Consider the following 24,965-nt stretch of genomic DNA (forward strand, 5'->3'; position numbering starts at 1 on the left):
CCCCTCCTGCCCTGTGCCTTTACAACGAATACTATGCCAGATTGCCAAACATATACTTTTTCATCCTAGGTACAGTGTTACACACCCCTGAAGAGCAAGCTGGATCTTGCGAAACTAGGCTAGTCAGGTAGTATGATGCCGTGTACTCTGTCCACTATTATACGTGTGTATTAATATTTACTGTCTATGTATTGTTTCAATTGGCAATTGTTGGTGTTATGTATGTAACATTTTTACTCTACGCATGTAAACAATTTTACTTGAATAAATTATATACTAAACAATTAATGTTATTTTTACTGGCGGAAACATTACCCACTTCATTTAAAGTCCCGGGAGAATCTTTTTGTTTTTACTTAGTGTATGTTGTGACTCCATTTACCTGTTGATATGTGTGTTTTAGGTGACATGTCCCTCTCCACCTTCTCATTTGGACCTTAACTATTAAACACTAGCCAGGTAAAAAAAAAATCTTGTCTTTACAAACAGAAACAGATGAACATCCAGGCTTAGAGTATATGAGGTAAATGTTCTCTACTTTCTCCCAGGTTGCTCACTTCCAGCCAAAAGTGACTTCTCAGAAAGCTCTATAAACCTAACCAACATGCATTGTAAACAGGATTGCTGAACGGGATGTTCTTCTCACATTTCCAAGTTTTGGCAGGTCTGCAACTCACAGGGAAGTAAGACTGGAACCAGGACGACAACCAAGAAGGCGAGTGTGGTTCCTTTTTAAGGCTTGGTTCACACCTAAACCAGCCACAGATCGCACAGCAACGTTGTTTTTCCCTGTTCTCAGATTCGGGGATGAATCAGGGTAGAATCTTTGTCTGAATTTGGCCTGAAACAGCTGCAAAGATGCACAGCGTCTCTGCGCAGTGTGCTCTGCAGCCACCCCGGAGAAACGTGAACCAGCTCCATAGAGAGTCGGTCACATTCTCCTGCTATGCGAATTGGATGTGAGGAAACTCACATCCAATTTGCATAGATGTGAACCCAGCCTAAAGTAGAGGTATGCCAAAAGCTATTTAGGCAATACTTCTATGGATCACAGGAGTGCAGTTTGCTCTGTACACCTGTGACCCGTTTTCAGTTGACAGTGGGCTAAAGCTTGCAGTCAGCTGATGTCACAGAGCGGATTCAAGCTCTAAAAAGATCCCTACCATATGGTCGATATACTCCCAGAAGCCTGGACTAGCACCTGGTTCAGCCTCTCGGTGGTCTGCTGTGTGTCTGAGCCAGTGCCTCCCGCCCCATCCACAGCCCAGCACTTAAGTGTTGGAGGGCGAGAGCAGAGAGTCACTGACCGACAGTCACGGCTCTCTGCTCAGAGTGGAGCGGGAGAACTCTGCTGTAATTGATCGCTCAGTTCTCACTACCCGGCGGGGATCCATTCTACATCCACCTAGGTGAGTATAAAAGTTTTGTTTTTGTTTGTTTAAATCCTAAATGTATCTCTCAACTCAATCCTAATTTTATATTTAAATAATTAACAAAAACAAAACTATTATGCAGAGCTTTGGATTTGTCAGGTCTCTCTATATTTACTTAGTTGACCACCCCTGGTCTAAGAAAAACTTGTATTTCCAAGAAATTTATGTCCAAACATGCACAAAAGAAACGTTGTAAAATACAGAAGAACTTCAATAAGTTATTTAAGCCAAAATAACACTTTTATCTTGACCTATAGTGCAAACATGATGGTAACAGTTTGCTAGAAAATTGGAAATTCTAAATATACAGGAATGCAAAAAAAAAGCAACTACCCCAGAAGATTGGTCCTTGGTACAACGTAAAGTAGGACTAAAGGCATTGTTTTCCTTTTTTGGACAGAGTGAGGGGGGTTATAACCCCTGTCAGGTTTGCCAGCTGTGTCCTACTAGGGAGATTTCTCTTTGCATTCTGCCCCATAATCAAAACGGGGAAAATTCCTCCAAAATTAGGGAAATTCTGAGTGCCACCAGGATAGCCAGAACTAGTGTACCCCCTGGACGATTTCCCATCTAATCCTGTTCTTCTGAAAACTAAAAATGTATTTTAACTGTTGGAGATTATGGTAAACATGACAATTAAGAGAGGGTAAATCTCCTTAAAGCGGGGGTTCACCCTATAAACCCCCCAAAAAAAAAAAAATTATTCTACCATAAAATCAGGCATTGTAGCGCGAACTACAGTATGCCTGTCCCGATTTTTTTATCCCCATACTCACCGTGTACTCGTACATCGAAGATACCGACTCCCCTCGGGGAATGGGCATGCCTATGGAGACGGAGGATGATTGACGGCCGGCTCTGGCGCGTCACGCTTCTCCGGAAATAGCCGAAATAGGCTTGGCTCTTCACGGCGCCTGCGCATAGCCTGTGCGCAGGCGCCGTGAAGAGCCGAGACCTACTCCGGCTGTCTTCGGGGAGAGTGACGTGCCAGGGCCGGCCGTCAATCATTCTCCCTCTCCATAGGCACGCCCATTCCCCGCGGGAGCCGAAATCTATAATGTACGAGTACACAGTGAGTACGGGGGTAAAAAAATCGGGACAGGCATACTGTAGCTCGCGCTACAATGCCTGTCTCGATGGTAAAATCGTGTCACTGAGGGTGAACCACCGCTTTAACTTAAAACCTGACACATATTTCATTCCCTTGTCACTACATCCAAATCTAAAAAAAGAAAAAAATATGTTTTGCCTTTAGTTATATTTTAAGCTCCACTGTCATATGAAATAGTAACTGTAACCTTTGTAGGAGACCAATTGTACATTAGAGGTGGCCCTCTAAATATGAAATTATAGAGCTCAAACAATGCTTTGAAGAAATACTAATTGACTAAAATGGCAATTTAAGTCTTATCTGAATTTTTGCTTAGGGGAAGTGTGCCATGTAGCAGGTGTTACTGAAAAGCTTAGCGCCCTCTTAGAAGCTACTGTGAACCACCACTATAGATAAGGTCACATGTGGCGCAAGATTACCGCAATATGATGCTAAAATACAAAATCATTAGATAAGTAGATATAGAAACCACATGTATCACAGTTACAGTACATTGAGTCATATGGACATACAAGAAATATATTGTAAGCACAAAAAGTAGTGGAGAAGCAAGAAATAGTAATTTTCTTCAGGGCTAATTTATTAAATCTTACTTTTATACATTTTCCCAGTCATAATGACATAATTTCAGAAATACAACTGTACGTAATTCTATCCGCTGTGACCTTTTAGCTGAAAACCATTTATGGGAATTAGCACAGATAATTCTGTATTTCTCAACACCGTTTTATCTCATAGCTATATAAAGCTGTCTAGCTTTGGAGTGGATTTACATCTCCTTCTTTCTCGACTAAACTTATTCAGCTTGATCGAGTTACAAATGCAATTTTTTATTCCAACATTTCTTTTAAAACACAAAATTGTATAATACAGACCAAAGTTATTTTAAAAATAAAATAATCACTCACCACAACACCAAACTGCTCTGGTTCTGACAGGCTGCAATATTCATCTTTAAGTTTGGCCAATGCAGCCAGCTGGGTCTGTTCAGGCATGTGCTTTATTAAATTCTAGTGTGGGAAATAAAAAAAAAATACATACATACATGAGTTAAACAGAATCTGTAATGTTTGTATGTATGTATGTATGTATGTATGTATGTATGTATGTATGTATGTATGTATGTATATATATATATATATATATATATATATATATATATATATATATATATATATATATATATATACACACATATATACATACATACACACACATACTGTATATATAAAACAAAATCCAACAAAGTTCTTAGAAGTACTTTGAACACCAATAAAGTCCCCATGTGAAAATGCATGGTATATCCAGAAACACTTACTATAAAAACCATACTGTCTCTTACACAAAGGAAAATGGATTAAACAGAACAGTAATGAGACTTGGGTCTGTCTGTGTTATATCTTTGGAGATCCCTTCACAACACCATGGAGCTGGTAGGCAATTTGAACTTATTTCTTGCATGTATCTACTTATGTCACTCTTTAAGATGAGGGCTGACAGCTCACCTAAACTACACTTACACCTGGCTGCATGAGGGGGGGGGGGGTGCAGGTTCCTTTTCATGGGGGAAATTTGAGGCTCTATATACATATAGGGTCTTCCTAGGGCAAATATGTAATTTGAAGATGCATCATTAAACTGCAGGTACTGCAAGCCTGCGTGTTATCAGCAATTTAAGTTTATTCTCATTTGATTGACAATGAATTTTTACTCTAAGAAGCCTTACCTGAACCATGGATTCTGAAAGTTGTGTTTCATCAATTTCTAATATGATTTTTTTAATGTCTTCATAAGGCAATCGATATGAACCTAAGAAAATGGCTGAAACATTGGCCAACAATTTAATTAGTAATTCATATATTTAAATATTTACAGGAAACCATGATAAAACAATACCGTAAAATATAACACAAGCTGACTGACAAAACATAACACATTGTGGTATTGATTATACATTGAATGTACAACAAATGCAGATGTAACTGTTAAAAAATAAATAAACCACAGTTAATCTTACTGTTAATAATATCACTGTCAGGCTTCATAACAACACAAAATCAAGGACTATTAAGAATAAGATATTAACATTAAAAAGAAAATACAACACCACAAAAGAGTGACTTAAACAACCTGCAGGTACTGGCTTTGTAAATACCCAATACCTACCAACAATGCAATAAAGTCTTTAACTGGAACAGCAACGTGTTGTGTAGTTTTGCTTACACTTTTCATAAACAAACATGTTTATGCTGGTAATATTTTTTTTGTTACGCTATTTCCTCTCTCATGGCTGCTTTATCATTCATTGCCTACTGACCATGAGAATGTTTAAAAAACTACTACTCCCAATATGCAATGAGTTATGGCCATTATTAAAGGACATGCTAGGGTAAAGATGGTGCTGGTGAGTCACTCACAAGCAGACAAAAAGGAGCTGGGTGCTCATTATGTTTTTTATTTGTTGAATGTGTATATACTAGGGTTGTCCCGATACTGATACTAGTATCGGTATCGGGACCGAGCATTTGCCCGAGTACTTGTACTTGGGCAAATGCTCCCGATGCTTCACCCGATACTTGTACTGTCGGCGGTGATCAGTGCGTGGGGACGTTACAAGCACCGATCACCGCTGTATAGATTTAAAAGTAATTTATCCGCTTCTCTCTACACCCCTCCCCCGCGCGGCTTTCAGCTGCTTTAAAATCAGCGGTGATCGGTGCTTGTAACTCCCCGACACACGATCACCACTGACTGTCCCGTGTCCTCCTCCAGGTCCCCTCCGTTTTGCTGCAGTCTGTCTCCCTCCCTCCATGTCCCCCGCTGTGTTTCTCTCTCACTCCGTGTATCCCTCCGTGTCCCCCGTGTTTCTCTCTCCCTCCGTGTATCCCGCCGTATTTCTCTCTCCCTCCGTGTATCCCGCCGTGTTTCTCTCCCTTTCCGTGCTCCTCCTCCATCCCCTGGAATTGTCAGGATGGAGAGAGGGTAGGAGCCGGTAAATCTGGCTCCTTACTGCTCCGAATGGCCAGAGTCAGTGATCACTGACTCTGTCCATTCACATAACTGAAACATCGTAACCTGTGTTTACAATGTTTGAGTTTATGAATGAAGAGAAGACGCTGTCTTCTCTCCTTTCATTTTCAGCGCAGCTGATGCTGCTGAGAAGGGGACAGGGGAACATGTGTCCCTAGTCCCTTTCTCTGGCTCAAAGGGGAGATGTCAGAGGTCTGTTAAGACCCCTGATATCTCACCAAAGCCCCCCAACAGGGCTGAAAAAAGAAATAAAGAATAAAAAAACAAAATAATAAAAAAATTATTGTAGAAAATAAAAAAAAGAAAAGAAAAAACACACTGACACGGTCCACCCCACCCCACCTTAAAAAAAGAAAGCACTATAAATAAAAAAAATTGTAAAAAAAAAACATTGTAAAAAATTAAAAACAAATTGTTAAAGATAAAAAAAAAAAACTACTGACACATGTGCCGCTGTCACAGGAGATTAAAAAAAAGTATCGGTATTCGGTATCGGCGAGTACTTGAAAAAAAGTATCGGTACTTGTACTCGGTCTTAAAAAAGTGGTATCGGGACAACCCTAGTATATACACAGTACACTTGTGTGTGCATATGTGTTTATGTCGAGTCTCAATACTGTTTATATACAGCAATGGTATCAAGAGCTTTGGAATTCACTTCTGGCTGCTTATAGCAGCTGGGGTCTTATGTCTCTTGTCAAGCCACCTGTTGACTTTCAGGTGGAAGTGATACAGCTGGCTATTCACTTCCACAAGCAGAACCCTTTAATAAATGTACCAGGAAGTGGTGTGTACTATATCACTTCCTGGTCTGGATTTGCCATTCCCTGTCAACACTGGCTGGGTACATTTCAAAAATGTAAAAGTGACAAATAAAAAAAATAAATAAAAAAATGTAAAGCACTCCCCCACACACCCAGTGTGTGCATGCACACAACTATTAGTAATACATTTTAGAGACATTATTTACCATTGCATTTAAACAGATGACCTTGTAAGGGCTTTAATGGACAATTTTGGGTACAGAAGTGTGTTGCATCATGTCGGGTAACTTTTTACTCTGTACAAACTCATATTTTGTATAAAAACAAAACACATGTTCTAACATATTAGCTTTGTTTACACTTTAGCATTTTTTCAGCGTATAGTTAAAGCTGCTATATGGTGGCGTACTCAATGTTAAGTATGGCCGTCGTTTCCGCCTCGCATTTTGAATTTTTTACGTTGTTTGCTTAAGTCGTCCGTGAATGGGGCTGGACACCATTTACGTTCACGTCGAAAACAATGACGTCCTTGCGACATCATTTGGAGCAATGCACCCTGGGATATTTTAGGGACGGCGCATGCACAGTTCGTTCGGCGTTGGGACGCGGTTCATTTAAATGAAACACGCCCCCTACTCGCCAAATTTTAATTCCGCGCCCTTACGCCGCGAGAGATACACTACGCCGCCGTATCTTATGGCACAAATTCTTTCAGGATTCAAACCAACAAAAAGTAAGTTACAGCGGCGTAGCGTATCTTAGATACGGTGCGCCCGGCGCAGATGTATGTGTATCTGCCCCTATGGGTTTGATAAATGTGTGCTATGATCATGTGACTTGAAAAATTACAACAACCAAACCTTTTATTTAAACTCTTTTGTCGCTATATCTGGGGTCACAAACCTCCTAGATGTTCTCTTACCATCATGGTAAACCATAGTAAAAATGGAGGTATAGGTTTACCTAATGTTATGGCTTGTGTAATGGACCAACTTAAAGCGGGAGTTCACCCATTTATTAAAGTTTTTTTGTTCTCCCCTTAGATTCCTGCTCGTTCGGTCTAGGGGAATCGGCTATTTGTATTAAAATATGAGCAGTACTTACCCGTTTTCGAGATGCATCTTCTTCCGTCGCTTCCGGGTATGGGTCTTCGGGAGCGGGCGTTCCTTCTTGATTGACAGGCTTCCGAGAGGCTTCCGACGGTCGCATTCATCGCGTCACTCGTAGCCGAAAGAAGCCGAACGTCGGTGCGGCTCTATACTGCGCCTGCGCACCGACGTTCGGCTTCTTTCGGAAAATCGTGACGCGATGGATGCGACCGTCGGAAGCCTCTCGGAAGACTGTCAATCAAGAAGGAACGCCCATTCCCGCAGCCCATACCCGGAAGCGACGGAGAGGATGCATCTCGTAAACGGGTAAGTACTGCACATATTTTAAAACAAATAGCCGATTCCCCTAGAGAAAACGAGCAGGAATCTAAGGGGAAAAAGTGCCCTCTAAGGGTGAACCCCCGCTTTAAGTATCGGTGCAAGCCTCCTAGACATAAAGCATTGGCATATATGGAAGCTACAACTATTCCCCATGGTGATCCTAAGTCTGCCCTTATAGTCCTAAAATTGGGGGCACTATGCTTTTGTACATTTTACCATATGGAAGGAATGAATTTAATTTTCCCTCTCCTCCTTCTAGATTGCTATACAAACTACCTGTTCCCATAACAGTTTTGCATCACTTCATCCCGCAAATTCACCTATACTATTGGCAAGGTATGGGTATTACCATTCTTACTGACCTATACGACCTTGGCTCTCTCCACACATTAGAAAATATAAGCTCTCTTTACCAGCTACCCCCCCCCCCCCCCCTGGATCTGATCCTTACTAAAGAAACTTCCACTGCCCTTACATTCATAAATCCCAGCTTCACTTCACCAATTTCTCCACGTATCCTCCTGCCCAATTAGCGACATATCGATGGTCTGCAATTTATATTTTGTTTCTATCTATCTATAGTGTGTATCATTGAGAGTATTGTTCTCCACTGCACTGTAGTGTGGTATGCCAGCTGCAGGGTGGAGGATAAGAAGTGCCTGTCTCATGTGGTGAAAACAGTGCAGCGGATCATAGGAACAGAGCTACCAAAATTGGACACAGCATATGCCAGCCGATTAAAAAAGTGGGCAAAAGCTTTTAGTATTGATCCAACCCACCAAGGTTACAGTGTTTGTCCCATTGCCATCAGGGAAAAGATATAGGACACTTAAAACGCACACTAATCACTTAAAGCATAGGGCCAGATTCAGGTACATTTACGTTGCTCCGCGGCAGCGTAACGTATCTGATTTATGTTACACCGCCGCAAGTTTACAGCATAAGTGCCTGATTCACAAAGCTCTTACCTGTAAACTTGCGGCGGTTTAACGTAAATCCGCTGGGCGCAAGCCCGCCTAATTCAAATGGGGCGGGCACCATTTAAATTAGGCGTGTTCCCGCACCGAACGTACTGTGCATGCTCCGTCGGGAAAATTACCCGACGTGCATTGCGCTAAATGACGTCACACGGAAGTCATTGGTTTGACGTTAACGTAAATGGCGTCCAGCGCCATTCACGGACGACTTACGCAAACAACGCGTTTTTTTAAATTTCGACACGGGAACGACGGCCATACTTAACATTGCTTAGAACACCTAGGAGGCAGCCCTAACTTTACGACGCGTATCGCTACGGAAACTGCGTAAATTTAGATCGACGGGCATCGCGACGTTCGTGAATCGCCGTAACTAGTCATTTGCATATTCTACGCCGACCGCAATGGTCTCGCCACCTAGCGGCCGGCCTAGAATTGCATCCTGAGATCCGATGGTGTGTGTCAATTACACCTGTCGGATCTTAGGGCTATCTATGCGTAACTGATTCTATGAATCAGCCGCATAGTTAGGACGGGCGGATCACAGAGATATGACGGCGTATCAGGAGATATGCCGTCGTATCTCTTTTGTGAATCTGGCCCATAGTTTTTTTTTCCCTAGGGTTGTATTGTCCATAATCCCATCAGGTACAGTGTTTTAGGAATTTTAAGTGAAATTCTAAAAAAAAAAAAAAAAAAAAAGGAGGGGACGCTATTGTGGCATAGAGCAGCATTGATGTCTTTCTAAAAGCAGATGCTTTAAGAGATTTACTAATCTTCACACCAAAATTGTACATTTTACCATGTGTGCAAAAATGAAAAATACAAATGGCTTTGGGAATGTAGCTGTTTTCAATATACTTACACATATTTTGGGCAACTTTTGGCTCCAGCACCTTCAGTTCCTTTATTCTTTTCTTAATAACAAGAGTATCTTCAATTTCATCATTTTTATTCACTGTTTAATGTAAAAATGAAAACACAAAATTAATTTTCTTAATACATGAAAACACAAGATGAATATTTACACCCAGAACAAAAAAGAAAGCTCAGATAAACGGTTACAAGACAGTTTTAGTGTTTCTTACCATGTAGAAATGGATTTGGTGTTACACCCAAAAGTGAAACTTCCGCTTTAAGCACTCTTCACCCACTTACATGCCACATTTGGCATGCAATTTTTTTTTTGGGGGGGGGGGGGGGAGTTGGGACTTCGGTAGTAGTGGAACTTCCTGTCCCACTTCCACCTACGGGCCGCCTGGGCGACTCCTTCTCTCGCCTTAGGCGACCCCTCCCTCTAGGCGATCTCCTGGGACACATGTCCACTCCTAGAGCGCAGCGCGACTCGTGCATGCGAGTGCCCGGCCGTGAAGCCGAAAGCTGTCACGGCCGGGTGCCCAGTGTGAATGGAGGCGATCGGAGCTCCAGGCGGCCGCTTCGCAGGACTGTGGAGCAGGTAAGTCAGCAGCTACAATTTTTGTAGCTGTTGAATTTTAATATATATAAAAAGGTTGGAACTGCTGTCATAGGTGGGTGGAAATCGCACAGCAGCTGCAGCATTAGGTGCAACATGTAACTTGTTCCCAAAAGTGAACTTATCCTTTAAACACAGGTTTATGATGACTAGATGTCACAATAGTTAGGACTGGCAATCCTGTAGTGGGAATGGGAAGTGTCCCAAGTTGGTCAAGGTAAGCAGTGCAGGTGCCACAATAGTAAAGATTTAAAGGATAAGTTCAATATATATATATATATATATATATATATATATATATATATATATATATATATATATATATATATATATATATATATATATATATATATATAAAATGCACATCTTTATGCAGGTAAAAAAAGAAATGTGCATAGATTTGCTTTTATTTTGTTACACTGGAGTCTGTCAAGAATTGTACCTAGTGCATTGCCAGGATCCTGCATACTCTCAATACTGTCTGCACTGATACAAGGATGCAGGTACTGAATTGCAGGAACAACCAATGGACTACGAGTGTGCTCCTCAGTGCTCACACAATTCACTGAGAACTACATGCTGTCAATACTTGTAGTTCACTTCTTCACAGAACTATGTGAATAAATGGTGCTGCCATGTGGGCGGAGCCCCACACAGTCATGCGGTCTTTGAAGTTGTAACAGCGGGTGCGGGTAGAACATCACCTGCTTGCTGTCACAGGAAGGGTGGATTGGGGGGAGAGAAGGCAGGAGCTGGAACATGTTGATTGGGATAATCTATACTAGGGCGTATTTCTGACCACTCCACTCTGTAGTATGCACTTCTGATGTGTTACGCACCCCTTACCGTTTCATCCTGCATTACACAGTCCTAACCCCTGCATTGTGTGCATTACACAATTCTGATCTGCTGTGTTCTATGTTTTATGTACTCCTGATCATTGCACTCTCCTCATTTTTGTGTTATATACTTCTGGCACATGTGCCCTGTGCATTATGCACTCCTGTGCTCCATGCCCTATGCACTCCTAAACCCCAAGGCATAGTATTATGGTATATATATGCATGTATACTGTGAGTAGGCTCAGGTTTCTCTTTTTTCAGCTAGGTATTTAGTTGCATGTCTGGAGTTCAACTTGTACAGTTTCTTTAATCTAGCATATATAATTGTGTCCTGTACAAAAAACTATGTTCCTATGTTCTATTTTCTGTAATCATAGCTGTCCAATAACAGAATAGCTGGTCTGTGGCTCCAACTTCCAGCATCACAAACTCTGTAGCCAATTGCCTCTTTCAGACATATGAATGGTGCAATATATTCAGTAACATACACTGGGTGCTTCAAAACAGACACACAATCTTTTTTTTAAATCTACCACACATCTACTATTTTTTTTTAATAATTCAGAATCTGTGCGCACACAATACTTTATGGGATGTGCTAAAATTGCAAGTCAAATGAGCTAATGCTACTGCAGCTATAAAGGAACGGAAAGCCTCAGAATTTATGTGACCAATATCCAGCCATGGACTAAAAGCAATGTAGTTATGTGTAGAAGCAGGCAACTAATACTAAAAAGGAACAGCAGAACTAACACACTGCTCATGACACAGACACTTACTGCTCTCTTTATTTGAAGGCTGTGGTTGTAATTCTTTTAATAAAGAGAAAGCGAACACAAATGCAGTAACAAGCATAGTTATTAATAAGGTATGAACAAGAGTATAGCAGTAATACATAATAAAGCTTTTGAACAACAAAGTAAAATAAGATAAAAAGTTATATGATGCATAAAAATTCTACATGGAACATTGGATCATGTTAGACTTTTCTTTTGTGGCTATGGGCAGCCCAATCGGGGAAAGTTTTAACCATCTATTTAGCAATACAAACATATGTTTTTTGCACATCTAGTAGAAGACATGATGCAGTCATGTCTGTATGAAATAATTCTTAAACTGCCATCTTCAGCACTGTCCCTTTACTTGCTTATTGCTTTGAATGCTAGCATACTGTAAAAGCTGATTTTAGCTGAAACACGCCTGATGTGGTTTAGGAATGATAATATGTGTACTGGCTCTTCATTGTGTTAATAGACTGCATGCCAACTTTAACACAAAGGAGAAGCACCATTATTCCACTTACAATTCTATAACATCATCAACAACTTCAAGTTTGAGATGAAGTACTATTATAAAATGACAAACAGATTGGCTGGCTGCATACAAGTAGATCTCATGGAGACAATCAGTCTATAAAAACTCCCAGTGCTTATCTGGATTGCTAAAATACTATTTTGTTGAGAAGACAACCTTATCTTTTGTAGACAAAAAAGGAAAATGCTTAAGACCTTGTACACACAACAGGGTTTCTCGGCAAAAACCAGCAAGAAAACTGCTTCTTGCCAAAATTCCTGTTTGTGTGTACGAGGCATTCAGGTTTCTCGTCTGGAAATCTGGCCAGAATCTTGATGAGAAAAGAAGAGAACCTGCTCTCTTTTTTCTCGTTGAGATTCTTGTCGGCCAGTTTCCCGACGAGAAACCCGAGTGTGTATACTTACCCGTTGCCGTGGAAACCGGCGCATGCTCGAAATTACTTTGATGCATGCGCAGTAGCTTCCACGGCATAGGTAGGGTGAAGCAAGATGGCGGTGACAGCATCAAATGTGACGAGCGCATGCTCGTCATACGCGATGATGTCACCGCGTTCTTACCTTTCAAGAGAACCGCAGTTCTTTTGAAATTAAAGTCAGTACACTCCGGCGACAAGAGTTTCCTGCCAAGAATCTTGTCAGGGAAAATGGGTTTTTCCTTACGAGATTCTCGGATGTGTGTACAAGGCCTTAGGCTCAGTTCACTCTGAGGCTTAGCCACCTGACAGGTCGCTCTCCGTGCAGTGCAATGGAACTGTTCTAATTGAAGCAACTCAAGTTGCTCCAACGTAGTAAAAGGTTCTTGTACCTTTTGGGGGTGACTTTGGAGCAGTTTAAAGTGGTTCTAATGCCTTTTTTTTTACCCTAATGCATTCTTTGCATTAAGGCTAAACCTGTTTAGGCATCTCGATCTCCCATCACCTCCCCTTTTATTCACCTACGCCCTCATTCGATCCAGCACTGTACACATCTGCAGCTCTTCTCTCCCCTCATTTCCTAGTTTAATGATGTAGCGAGAGTCAATGACTCCTGCTGTCGTCAATCAAAATCAGTGATGATTGAACCAGGGTGGAGGGGAGCAAGGCCAAGCCCCACGGTCAGTGTCAATAGACGCACACAGCGAGACTTAGAATGGAGCCAAATGAATGAACCCCCATAGAACGCCAAGAGTGCTAGCGAGAGACCCAAGAAGAGGAGGTTCAGGGCCGCTCTGTGCAACGGTTAGTGCACAGAGCAGACAAGTGTAAAACGTATTATTTTTTTTGAAGAAGATGTAGCACTTTTTTTTATAAGTGATTATCTTTGTTGAATAGTTCAAGGAGGTAAGTCAGCACAAGTCTGATTGTTGGAGGATAGGCAGAATGTTTTCCCAAGCACAGCCAAAAATAGACACCTGATAGATGTGCTTCCATGCCTAGCATGATCAGTATAAAAAAAAAAAAAAAGCAAGGAGAACTGGCAGGACCACCAGGTATTTCACACAAAATAATTAATCTAAAGTGAACAGGATATATATATATATATATATATATATATATATATATATATATATATATATATATATATATATATATATAGATAGATAGATAGATAGATAGATAGATAGATAGAATTCTCTCTCTCTCTCTTTTTTTTTTAAATGTTTGTTATTATTTACAACACATTGGGGGTTATTTACGAAAAGCAATTTGACGTTGCACTTAAAGTGCACTTGGAAGTTCAGTCACTGTAGATCTGAGAGAAACATGCCAGTAAAATGAAAAACAAAATTTTAGCTTGTAGATGATTGGATGATAAAATCAGCAATGCTTTCCCTCATTTCAGATCTTGCCCTCAGATCTACAGCAACTGCAATTCCAAGTGCACTTCTAAGTGCACTTGTAGTGCAAGTGGATTTGCCTTTCATAAATAACCCCCATTGTGTCTTTAAAAAACCTAATTTATAATAACTGGTTTGGGGTATTTAGAGGTTATAAATGCATACAGACTCACTTTTCAAGCTGGGTGCTACTTCTTGGATATGGACACTATGCATAATGAAGCATTCTAGCAATCTCTGTAAAACCATTTTGGTGAAGAGTTAGACCATTTCTTTATCTGCAATTTGATAGTAAAGTCTGAATTATATAACAATTGTGTCTCTTATACTATGAGTGCCAGTGTGCAAAACATTAGGATGGGGAACCTTCATTATAACCTACACGACTCAATTTTGTATTTTTTTTCTCCAAATATTTTATTTAAGGTCTGTGGTGGGCATGTTTATGCGAGGATACCATATTTCTTCAGCACATCTGTGTACCTTGCAATTTTACTTTCAACATTCTTCTCGGCTTGCTTCTTCAGTTTCATGACATGCTTCTTGTTGTTATAGTGCAGCTTGGCCTTTGCCTTCCTCTTCTCCTCCAGGGTGGCAGTGATTGCCTGGTACTTCCAGCCAACCTCATGGGTAAGGTGGCCGAGGAGAGCATACGTGCGTGTTGGCTTCAAGCGCACAATCTTCAGGGCAGCAGGGACCACCATACCCTTCCTCTTATCATAAGGAGGTGGGATACCATCAAAGACCTTCAGTCGCTCCAGAGCAGCCTGTCCTTGCTTAGTCTTGTGTGGCAGCATACCTCTTACAGTCCTCCAGAAGATGTGACTAGGTGCTCTGAAGTGGTATGGCCCACGGGAAGGGTTTATGTTCGTTCGTTTACACAGGAAAAAAAGGTATTTCAGTTTGTTTCGGTAAAAGTTGCCAGAAATGTTGATACCTTCACATCTCACAACAACCACTTTACGTCCAAGCAAAACTTGCTTAGCAACAATGGCGGCGAGACGACCAAGGAGATGTCCTCTGCCATCCAGGACCAGAACATGACTTGAAGCTTTAAATCCATCACACAAGTTCTTGTAGAATCCTGGAAGACCTCCCTTGGTGAGTTCTGAAGGTAGCTTCTTGACCTGTGTCGGGGCCTTTCCTTTACCCTGTGGCGCAGCATTGGCCTTTGGTGGAGCCTAATGCCGCGTACAGACGGTTGTTTTATGCAATGTAAAAAAACAACGTTTTCTGTGAAGTAAAAAACTGCGTTTTTGAAACTTCAATTTTCAAAAACGATGTTGCCTACACACCATCGTTTTTTCACAGTGCTCTAGCAAAGCGAGGTTACGTTCACCACGTTTTTCCATTGAAGCTCACTTCATAACTAGCTTCTGGGCATGCGCGGGTGTAAAAACGTTGTTTAAAAAGTTGTTTTTTGCTACACACGGTCAATTTCTGTGAAGTAAAAAACGGTGTTTTGAAAAATGACACATAAAATTGAAGCATGCGTCAATTTTTTGGGGTCGTTTTTCAGAAGACATAAAACAACGTTTTCTCCCACACACGGTCAATTAAATTGACGTTTTTAAAAATGTCGTTTTTTTTACATCGCAGAAAACGACCGTCTGTACGCGGCATCAGCCTTGACCTTGCCCTTAGAGTCCGCCATCTTGTGCTGCCGACCGAGAAAGAGTATTTATTTTTTTATGGTTGAACTGGATGGAATGTGTATTTTTTCAACCTAACTATGTAACTCCAGTTTTGTAGCAATCCATGCAGATTAAATGATGGAAACGCAGGGAAGGAGGTCAGTCTGTGTCATGTACAGTGCTCCAAGATATGAAATTTACATTTTTTTCTTAATGATATAGTAAAGGATACAGTTGACATAGACACACACCATGGGATGTCCCCAAACAATTAATATAAATTGTAGGCCACAACTAGGCAAATGGAACAGTGCCAACAAGCCCAGAATACAACAGTGGCCAAAGGATCCATGTTAAGAGTGTGGCTGCAGGAAACTTGCGGCCAAAAGCTGCAACCACTTTAAAGCGGGGTTCCACCCACAATTTTTTTTTAAACACTACAAACACTGTAGCTGCTGACTTTTAATAAGGACACTTACCTGTCCTAGGCGCCTGTGATGTTGGCCCCCCGAGGCCGATCCCTCGATCATTGCAGGCCCCGGCGCCACCATCCTCACTAAGGGAAACAGGCAGTGGAGCCTTGTGGCTTCACTGCCCGTTTCCTACTGCGCATTCGCGAGTAGGAATGGGTGGCTGCTCTCTGGAATACACACAGTTCCCAGAAGGCAGCGCGCACCATTCCCCAGAAGACAACGTGAGGATGAAGACCAGCCGCGGACTAGGAAGAAGCAGATTAGGAAGATCCGCCTAGCAACTGCAATGTCTGGTAAGTAATTTTTTGTTGTCACATTTTTTTTTTTGGTCACATTTTGGTGTTTTTTTTTTAATTTATTTTTTAGGGTGGACCTCCACTTTAAGGTTAATGTAAACCCTCACATATACCCAGTGAAGTGAACAGCCACAGATGATACACAGGGATACAACAGACCTCCCTATATAAGTATTACATCCATATCTGCTGTCTTCAGCTTTAAATACTGTTTAGAAAGTGTGCTTTTTGATAGGATTTTAGGACCTACAGGTAAAAGTCTGCAGTTAGGAAGTTTTAAGTTTTATATCTTGACGCTTTGATGTCTACCAGTATGCTTCTATTGAACAACCTTCCTATTTGATTTGTCATTGGTCCAGATTTTAGACAAAGCTGACTAGGAACAACCAACATCTTTTGCAACATTCCGTGATGATTTACCTTATTGAAGAAGTTTTATAATCCCCTCTTTTTTTTCTACAGACATCTCTCATGTTGGAGCCATCATTTAAGTCAATCAGGTTGGTTCTACAGCTCACCAAGGTGTGCAAGCATTCTTTTTTAACTGCAGACTAATTAGCAGATGTAATCTGATGCAGAGGTGTGTTTAAACGGTTCCCGACTGGCTCGCACACTTTTACTGTGGCACAATGGCACTGCTGTGCGAAACCCTGTGGGGTACTGGGTCCTCTTTAAGAGAGGGTCAGGGCAGAGGAGATTTATTATTTGTTTCCACCAAGTAGGAACAACGATAAGTCTCCTCCCCCAGTCAGTCTTATACCCTCATAGTTGGAACACATCTAGGGAACACACATTTAACCCATTGATCGCCCTGTTAACCCCTTCCCTACCAGTGACATTTACACAGTAATCAGTAATAATTTTTATAGCACTGATCACTGTAAAAATGTCAATGGTCGCAAAAATTTGTCAAAAGTGTCTGACCGTCGCAATACCGCTAATAATCACAGATCAATGCCATTATTAGTAAAAAATAATAATAATTAAATAATAAAAAATGCCATAAATCTTTCCAAGTTTGTAGACATTATGGGCCAGATTCACAGTCAGCGGCGCATGTTTGAATGGGCCGGCGTAAGCCCGCCTAATTCAAATTTGGTAGGTAGTGGTCGTGTTGTATTATAATTAACTGTGACCCCATGTAAATGAATGGCCGAACGAACGGCGCATTCGCGCGCATGCTCAGAATCACGTTGCATATACTCCCCAAGAAACGACGGCTCAAGGCGTACGACGTGAACGTAACTTACACCCAGCCCCATTCACGTACGACTTACGTAAATGACGTAAAATACAACGCTGTTCCCGCGCCCATACCTTAACATGACTTACCCCTGCTTTATGAGGGATAACTATACGCCGGACATACGCCTTTACATAAACAGCGTAGCTTACTGTGACGGGCGCAAGTACGTTCGTGAATCGGCGTATCTAGGTCATTTACATATTTGACGCGTAAATCAACGGAAGCGCCCCTAGCAGCCAGCGTAAATATCCACCCAAGATACGATGGCGTAGGAGACTTACGTCGGTCGTATTAAGCCAAAATTCAGGCGTATCGTATCGTTTCCTGAATATGGCGCATAGATAAGACGGTGCATCATAGAACTTACGCGGCGTATCAACAGATATATCTGCGTAAGTTCTACCTGAATCTGGCCCTATAACTTTTGTGAAAACCAATATGTGCTTATTGTTGATTTTTTTTACCAAAAATACGTAGAAGAATATATATTGGTCTAAACTGATGAAGACATTTTTTTTTTTTTAAATTGGAGGATATTTATTATAGTAAAAGTAAATTTTTTTTTTAAATTGTCACTTTTTTATTTATAGGCTATGGTGCAAAAAAATTAACTGCAAAGGTGATCCAATACCACCAAAATAAAGCTCTATTTGTGGGATAAAAAAGAATGCACATTGTGTCTGGATACAGCATTGCATGACCGCACAATTGTCAGTTAAAGCGACACAGTGCCAAATTGTAAAACGTTTTCTGGTCAGGAAGAGGGTAAAATCTTCTGGGGCTGAAGTGGTTAAGAACTGCAAAGCACATGGTGATTCCATAAAATTTTCCTCAGAATTGAGTGATTTAATTTTTTTTTTGTCCTTTGCTTGATCTGCAAAAACAGTTGCAATTAACTCTTTTTTTTAAGTGTTTCCGGAAGCAAGGAGGTTGGAATGTTAAACAAAAATAGTTTTGAGGCATGCCTGTGATTATTTAAAAAAATGTCTGCACAATTAAACAATTGAATAAACATTTTCCATACTTTTTGCCAGGGGTTGTAGATGTACATATTAGATAACAAAAGCAGCAAGCTGAACACAACCTGGGGTGTCCAGCTTGTAATTGAAAATCCATAGGTGTATTTCCACTCCACCATACATCTATAGGTTGATGCAAAAAAGAAGCAGGAAATCTCTTGGCAACTGTACAGCCGGTAATTATAGTGACTTGGCAATTATCTTGCAAGCAGTACGCAGGTATTGTGGCTGTTATGAGCAATAAATACAATATTGCTTTGAGCCTCAGAGGATCCAAGCATCACAGCCAGGTAAACATAGCCCACCAGTGCTCAGCAATCTGCCCAGTATCAACCACCCAGAGGTTGCAACTTTAAAGTCACACAGTGATCATCAATATGCATTCAAGAAGTTGTAAACCTCCATGGGGAAGTTGTACCTATAGGTAAGCCTAGAATAAGGCTTACCTATGGGTACTGTAAATATCTCCTGGGGGGCGTGTCCGGACGCACAGTAAGGAAGACGTGTGGATGCTGAGCTCCACACAGGCAGAATGAATCTATCGCCGTCCTCCTTCCCCACACAAAGTCCTCACCCCAGATATCCTACAGTGCCTGCCACCGAGAATGTGTTTTTAGCACGACGGCATCGCGCTGATTCTCGGCGACAGGGTGCCGATATCTCACACTCGCTGGAATAGTAAAAGCACATTCCAGCAAGCACGTCATAGAAGCGACGGGAGATCCGACTTGGATTCCCGCCAATTCTACACGTGTGCGGCGTTTGGTATGAATCCTGAGGGGGAACTCTCCGCCGGATTTTAAATAAAAATCCGGCATGGGTTCCCCCCTCAGGAGCATACCGGGCCCTTAGGTCTGGTATGGGTTGTAAGGAGACCCCCCTACGCCGAAAAAACGGCGTAGGGGGTGCCCCTACAATCCATACCAGACCTGTAACCAAAGCACGCTACCCGGCCGGCCAGGAAAGAAGTGGGGATGAGCGAGCGCCCCCCCCTCCTGAGCCGTACCGGGCTGCATGCCCTCAACATGGGGGGATTGGGTGCTCTGGGGCAGGGGGGTGCACTGCGGCCCCCCTACCCCAGAGCACCCTGTCCCCATGTTGATGAGGACAGGGCCCCTTCCCGACAACCCTGGCCGTTGGTTGTCGGGGTATGCGGGCGGGAGGCTTATCGGAATCTGGGAGCCCCCTTTAATAAGGGGGCCCCCAGATACCGGCCCCCCACCCCACCCTGGAGGCAAAAAGTTAAAGTTAATAAACACGACACAAGGGTTTTTAAAATAATTTATTAGTCTGCTCCGGAGGCCCTCCCTGTCTTCTTTATTATTTCTTTCACCAGGGGGGGCTTCTTATTTGACGTCTTCGGGTGGGGGCCGCTCTTCTTCGCCGCCGTCTGGTTCTCTTCCACCGCCGGGGGGGTCGCTTTTATAAAAGTGCCCCCCCCCCGGCGGGTTTCCTCCGACGTCTTCGGCGGGGGGGTGGTGTGCTTCTTCTTCCGCTATCCGGGGGGTCTTCTCCGCTCTCCGGGGGTCTTCTTCTATGTTCGCCGCTCTCCGCTGTTGACTCGGCGCACCCCGCTTCTTCCTCCCGCTGTCCGGTGCCTTCTCCTTCAGCGCTGAACGTCTTCTGCTTCTTCTGTGCTGCGACGTCGTCTTCTTCTTCTCTTCTCCCGATGTTGACACGTCGCCTCTTCTCGCTGCAATGACAGGTGCGCGGCTTGCATCTGACTTATATAGACCTCACAGTCCAATCATGCTCCGGTACCTACCCACGTGGGTAGGTATCACATGGGTAGGTACGGAGCATGATGGGACTGTGAGGCCTATATAAGTAAGATGCAAGCTGCGCACCCGTCATTGCAGCGAGAAGAGGCGACGTGTCAACATCGGGAGAAGAGAAGAAGAAGACGACGTCACAGCACAGAAGAAGAAGAATAAGACGTTCAGCGCTGAGCGGCGAACATAGAAGAAGACCCCCGCTGACAGCGGAAGAAGAAGCACAAACCCCCCCCCCCGCCGAAGACGTCGGAGGAAACCCGCCGGGGGGTGGAAGCGAACCAGACGGCGGCGAAGAAGAGCGGCCCCCACCCGAAGACGTCAAAGAAGAAGCCGCCCCTGGTGAAAGAGCTAATAAAGAAGACAGGGGGGGCCTCCGGAGCAGACTAATAAATTATTTTAAAAACCCTTGTGTCGTGTTTATTAACTTTAACTTTTTGCCTCCAGGTGAATGGGTAGGGGTACGATGTACCCCATATCCATTCACTTAGGGTGGGGGGCCGGTATCTGGGGCCCCCTTATTAAAGGGGGCTCCCAGATTCCGATAAGCCTCCCGCCCGCATACCCCAACAACCAACGGCCAGGGTTGTCGGGAAGGGGCCCTGTCCTCATCAACATGGGGACAGGGTGCTCTGGGGTGGGGGGGCCGCAGTGCGCCCCCCTGCCCCAGAGCACCCAACCCCCCCATGTTGAGGGCATGCAGCCCGGTACGGCTCAGGAGGGGGGGCGCTCGCTCGTCCCCACTCCTTTCCTGGCCGGCCGGGTAGCGTGCTTTGGATACGGGTCTGGTATGGATTGTAGGGGGACCCATACACCGTTTTTTCGGCGTAGGGGGGGGTCTCCTTACAACCCGTACCAGACCTAAGGGCACGGTATGCTCCTGAGGGGGGAACCCATGCCGGATTTTTATTAAATACCATTTCATACCAAACGCTGCACACGTGTAGAATTGGCGGGAATCCAAGTCGGATCTTCCGTCGCTTCTATGATGGCTTTCTCTCCATCGCGGCAAGCCAGCTCGGCGATGGCTCCCGCGATGGGGCTCGTAGGTGGTCAATCTCGCCGAGAAAGGGAGCGAGATTGACACAATATCGCGGTCACCCACTGTAGATGCTAAGCTTGATGCCAAACTGCAACTCTTGCTCCGACAGGTTACAAATAACGTCTCAGCTGAGGTAAGCAAGCTGGCTTCGGAACTCAGAGGAGAGATTAATCAAATTGGAAAACGTACAGACACTCTTGAAAACAAATTTGATGAGATGATTAACTACGTACAGGCTATAGAGGAGGAAAACCACAACCTCAGTCTTTTGGTCTCCCAGCTACAACTACAACAGGAAGACCTGGAGTACAGGGAAAGACAGCAGAACTTGCGCTTCAGGGGTATCCCCGAAACAGTGGGTGACTCAGATCTGCGTGCATATCTCCTGGGTCATACGTCATGGCCCCCACTGTGGTGGATATAGACTGGCGCCTGGATAGGGCACACCAGTCTCTGGGCCCTAAACCTCCGGCTGGAGTTTGGCCTAGAGATGTCATAGTGAGGTTTCACTTTTTTGAAAGCAAAGAGGTGCTGACCCTGGCCACGCGCAACAAGTCCCGAATTACATACAAAGGGGGAAAACTGCAGATTTTCAGCGACCTTTCTCCCATTACCCTTGCTAAACGTAGTTCTCTGCGTCCAATCACTTCTCATCTACAGCATCACAAGATCCCATATTATTGGGGTTTTCCCTTCCGCCTCGTTGCATCCAAAGATGGAGTACAGCATACCCTGCGTGAATTGCAAGAAGGTGAAGCATTTCTGAAAAGTCTTGGCCTGCCTCCTCTTCCGGAAGAAGATTTGAATCCTCCCCTTGCTTCGGTTTGTCCTCTTCCCAACACTCCCAGCCGCATCTGGACCTCCATGAGGTGAAGATCTTAGAAGCATTTCTCCACTCCTCAACATCCACATTTCTCCAAACAGCCTCCTTGAACTTTCCATGTTTTTTTCTCTCCTGGATCCACACCTTAGTGCTCCATGCACTTTGCATTTTGGTTTCTTTGTTATATAAGAAACTGGTTTTACTGGCCTTTCTTTTTCGAGATTTCGTATCCACCCTGTTTCCGGTTCGGGGTGGATATTTTTCCCAACATTTCTTTAGGTTGTCATGCTCATGTTGTCGGTCATCCATGTTTATTTGCTGACTTTTTTTTCTCCTTCACTAGTTATGGATCACTGACTACTCAACACATTTTGGACGCTACCAAGTTCATAAGGTGTGCAGTCGGTCCTCCCCTGTCTCCTTACCCGGAGTCTCCTGATGGAAGTCCGTTTATGCCTCTGCCTGACCCTAGGCTGTGCCAGGGGCCTCCTGAGTGGTATTTATAACTCAGGATTTTAATGTTTAAGGTCTTTTTTTCTTGTCTTCTGTGTGTTTTTTTTTATGTGTCCATATTTGAAGATCAGCTCTGTAGGTCGAATTTACAATGTTTTTGTTTTCCGGATTCAATGATATTCCTTTGCAGGAAATACCTATTGCCTTACAGGTATCGAGGTGATGTTGTTTCTAGAAATGTCCATATACAGCATTATACCTATTATTTTTATACCTCCTATTTTATGCTAATTTATGTTTTCATTATATGTACACAAGCCTATTTACTTAGCTTATTTACATGGCCTTAAGGATTTTGTCACATAATGTGACGGGTCTAGGTTCTGTCCACAAGCGCTGGATGGCCCTGAAGGACTTCAGAGCCTCTGGCGCGGATGTAATATTGATCCAGGAGACTCACTTCCGTGCGGGAGGTTCGTTTAAATTTGCCTCAAAGTTTTTCCCCACCTTCTTTCTTGCCTCTGATTCCACAGGCAAGGCGGGAGTGGCTATCCTGATTAAAAGGTCCTGTCCCATTAAGGTAAAGAGCTTGTATGCTGATCCTCACGGGAGATTCCTCATTTTGGATTGTGGGCTTCTGGCCTCTTCTTTTACCTTGGTCAATCTCTATGGTCCCAACACTGGTCAGATGTCCTTCCTCAACAAGCTTTTTGACTCCCCCCAATATTGTACACAACCTTTTATGATTGTTGGTGGGGATTTCAATTTGGTTATGTCTCCCACCAGAGATAGGCAGACCCTCCTTAATGTCTCTCCATCTAAAAAGATTACATCCCAGGCCAATGCTCTTTGTAGATGTGTTAGATCTCACCAACTTTTCGACTCATGGAGGATTAAGCACCCATTATCCAAACAATTTACTTTTTACTCCCCAGCTCATAAAATGTACTCACGTCTTAACCATTTTCTCATTTCGGCCCGACTATTCCCTATGTGGTCGAGTCTGGTATATCACCCATTACATGGTCTGATCATGCTCCCATTGTGTTGGATCTCATGCTTTCCCAGGCCTACGTCAAAACCTGTCACTGGCGTCTTAATGACCATCTCTTAGGCCCCGTACACACGAGAGGATTTATCCGCGGATACGGTCCACCTGACCGTTTCCGCGGATAAATGCTCTCGAGGATTTGCGAGGATTTTGATCCGATGAAGTGTACTCACCATCGGATCGAAATCCGCGCCGAAATCCCATCGAGGATGACGTGTCGCGCCGTCGTCGCGATGATGACGCGGCGACGTGCGCGACGCTGTCATATAAGGAATTCCACGCATGCGTCGAATCATTACGACGCATGCAGGGGATTCATTCGGATGGATTGATCCGGTGAGTCTGTACAGACCAGCGGATCAATCCGTTGGGATGGATTCAAGCGGATAGATTTGAAAGCATGTCTTCAAATTTTTATCCGCTGGAAATCCATCCCAGGGGATAAAAATCCGCGGAAACAGATCCGCTGGATTGTACACACCAGGGGATCTATCTGCTGGAGCCGGTCTGCGGATCAATTCCAGCGGATGGATCCTCTCGTGTGTACGGGGCCTTACAATCTGAGGTTTCACGTTCCACTTTAGCAAAGGGCTTAGAAGATTTTTTCCAACTTAACATGGGGTCAGTTTCAGATTTTTCTACATTGTGGGAGGCGCACAAGGCCGTATTTTGTGGTATTTGCATAGCTGAATGCTCTCGATTAAAAAAAGGATAGGAATGGACTTCTTCAGTCCTTGACATTTGCTCTGATTCTCGCAGAGCGGAGGCCCATGTGCGCACCCACGGTGGCAAAATTACGTAGAGTCATCTCCCTTAGAGAGCAAATCAAGTTGTTGAAACTGGGTGGGGCGGGTAGGTGCTTGCTCTGGACAAAACAGAAATTTTACGAATTCTCAAACAAACCCCATTGAATGCTGGTTAACAAACTGCATCCGCGCCCATTTCAATAATTTCCTGAATTTCTTC

General features: G+C 43.3%; 2 protein-coding genes across 5 annotated transcripts in view; both read right to left on the reverse strand.

Annotated features, from left to right (window-relative positions):
• DIAPH3 (diaphanous related formin 3) overlaps positions 1–24,965 on the reverse strand; it is an 844,467-nt gene that overhangs the window by 419,698 nt on the left and 399,804 nt on the right. For all 4 annotated transcript variants that reach the window (XM_040341346.1, XM_040341345.1, XM_040341344.1 and 1 more), the window contains 3 exons: positions 9,611–9,703; positions 4,271–4,365; positions 3,453–3,554 (listed from right to left, as the gene is read on the reverse strand). In XM_040341346.1, the coding sequence (XP_040197280.1) occupies positions 3,453–3,554; positions 4,271–4,365; positions 9,611–9,703 (290 nt within the window). The remainder of the gene's footprint in view (positions 1–3,452; positions 3,555–4,270; positions 4,366–9,610; positions 9,704–24,965) is intronic.
• LOC120928732 (60S ribosomal protein L13a-like) lies at positions 14,598–16,375 on the reverse strand. The gene is made up of 2 exons (XM_040339727.1): positions 16,304–16,375; positions 14,598–15,371 (listed from the first exon to the last, which is right to left on the reverse strand). The coding sequence occupies exons 1-2, from the start codon at positions 16,373–16,375 to the stop codon at positions 14,634–14,636; spliced, it is 810 nt and encodes a 269-aa protein (XP_040195661.1). The 3' UTR covers positions 14,598–14,633.

The sequence above is a fragment of the Rana temporaria genome, chromosome 2, assembly GCF_905171775.1.
Source record: "Rana temporaria chromosome 2, aRanTem1.1, whole genome shotgun sequence".
NCBI lineage: Eukaryota > Metazoa > Chordata > Amphibia > Anura > Ranidae > Rana > Rana temporaria.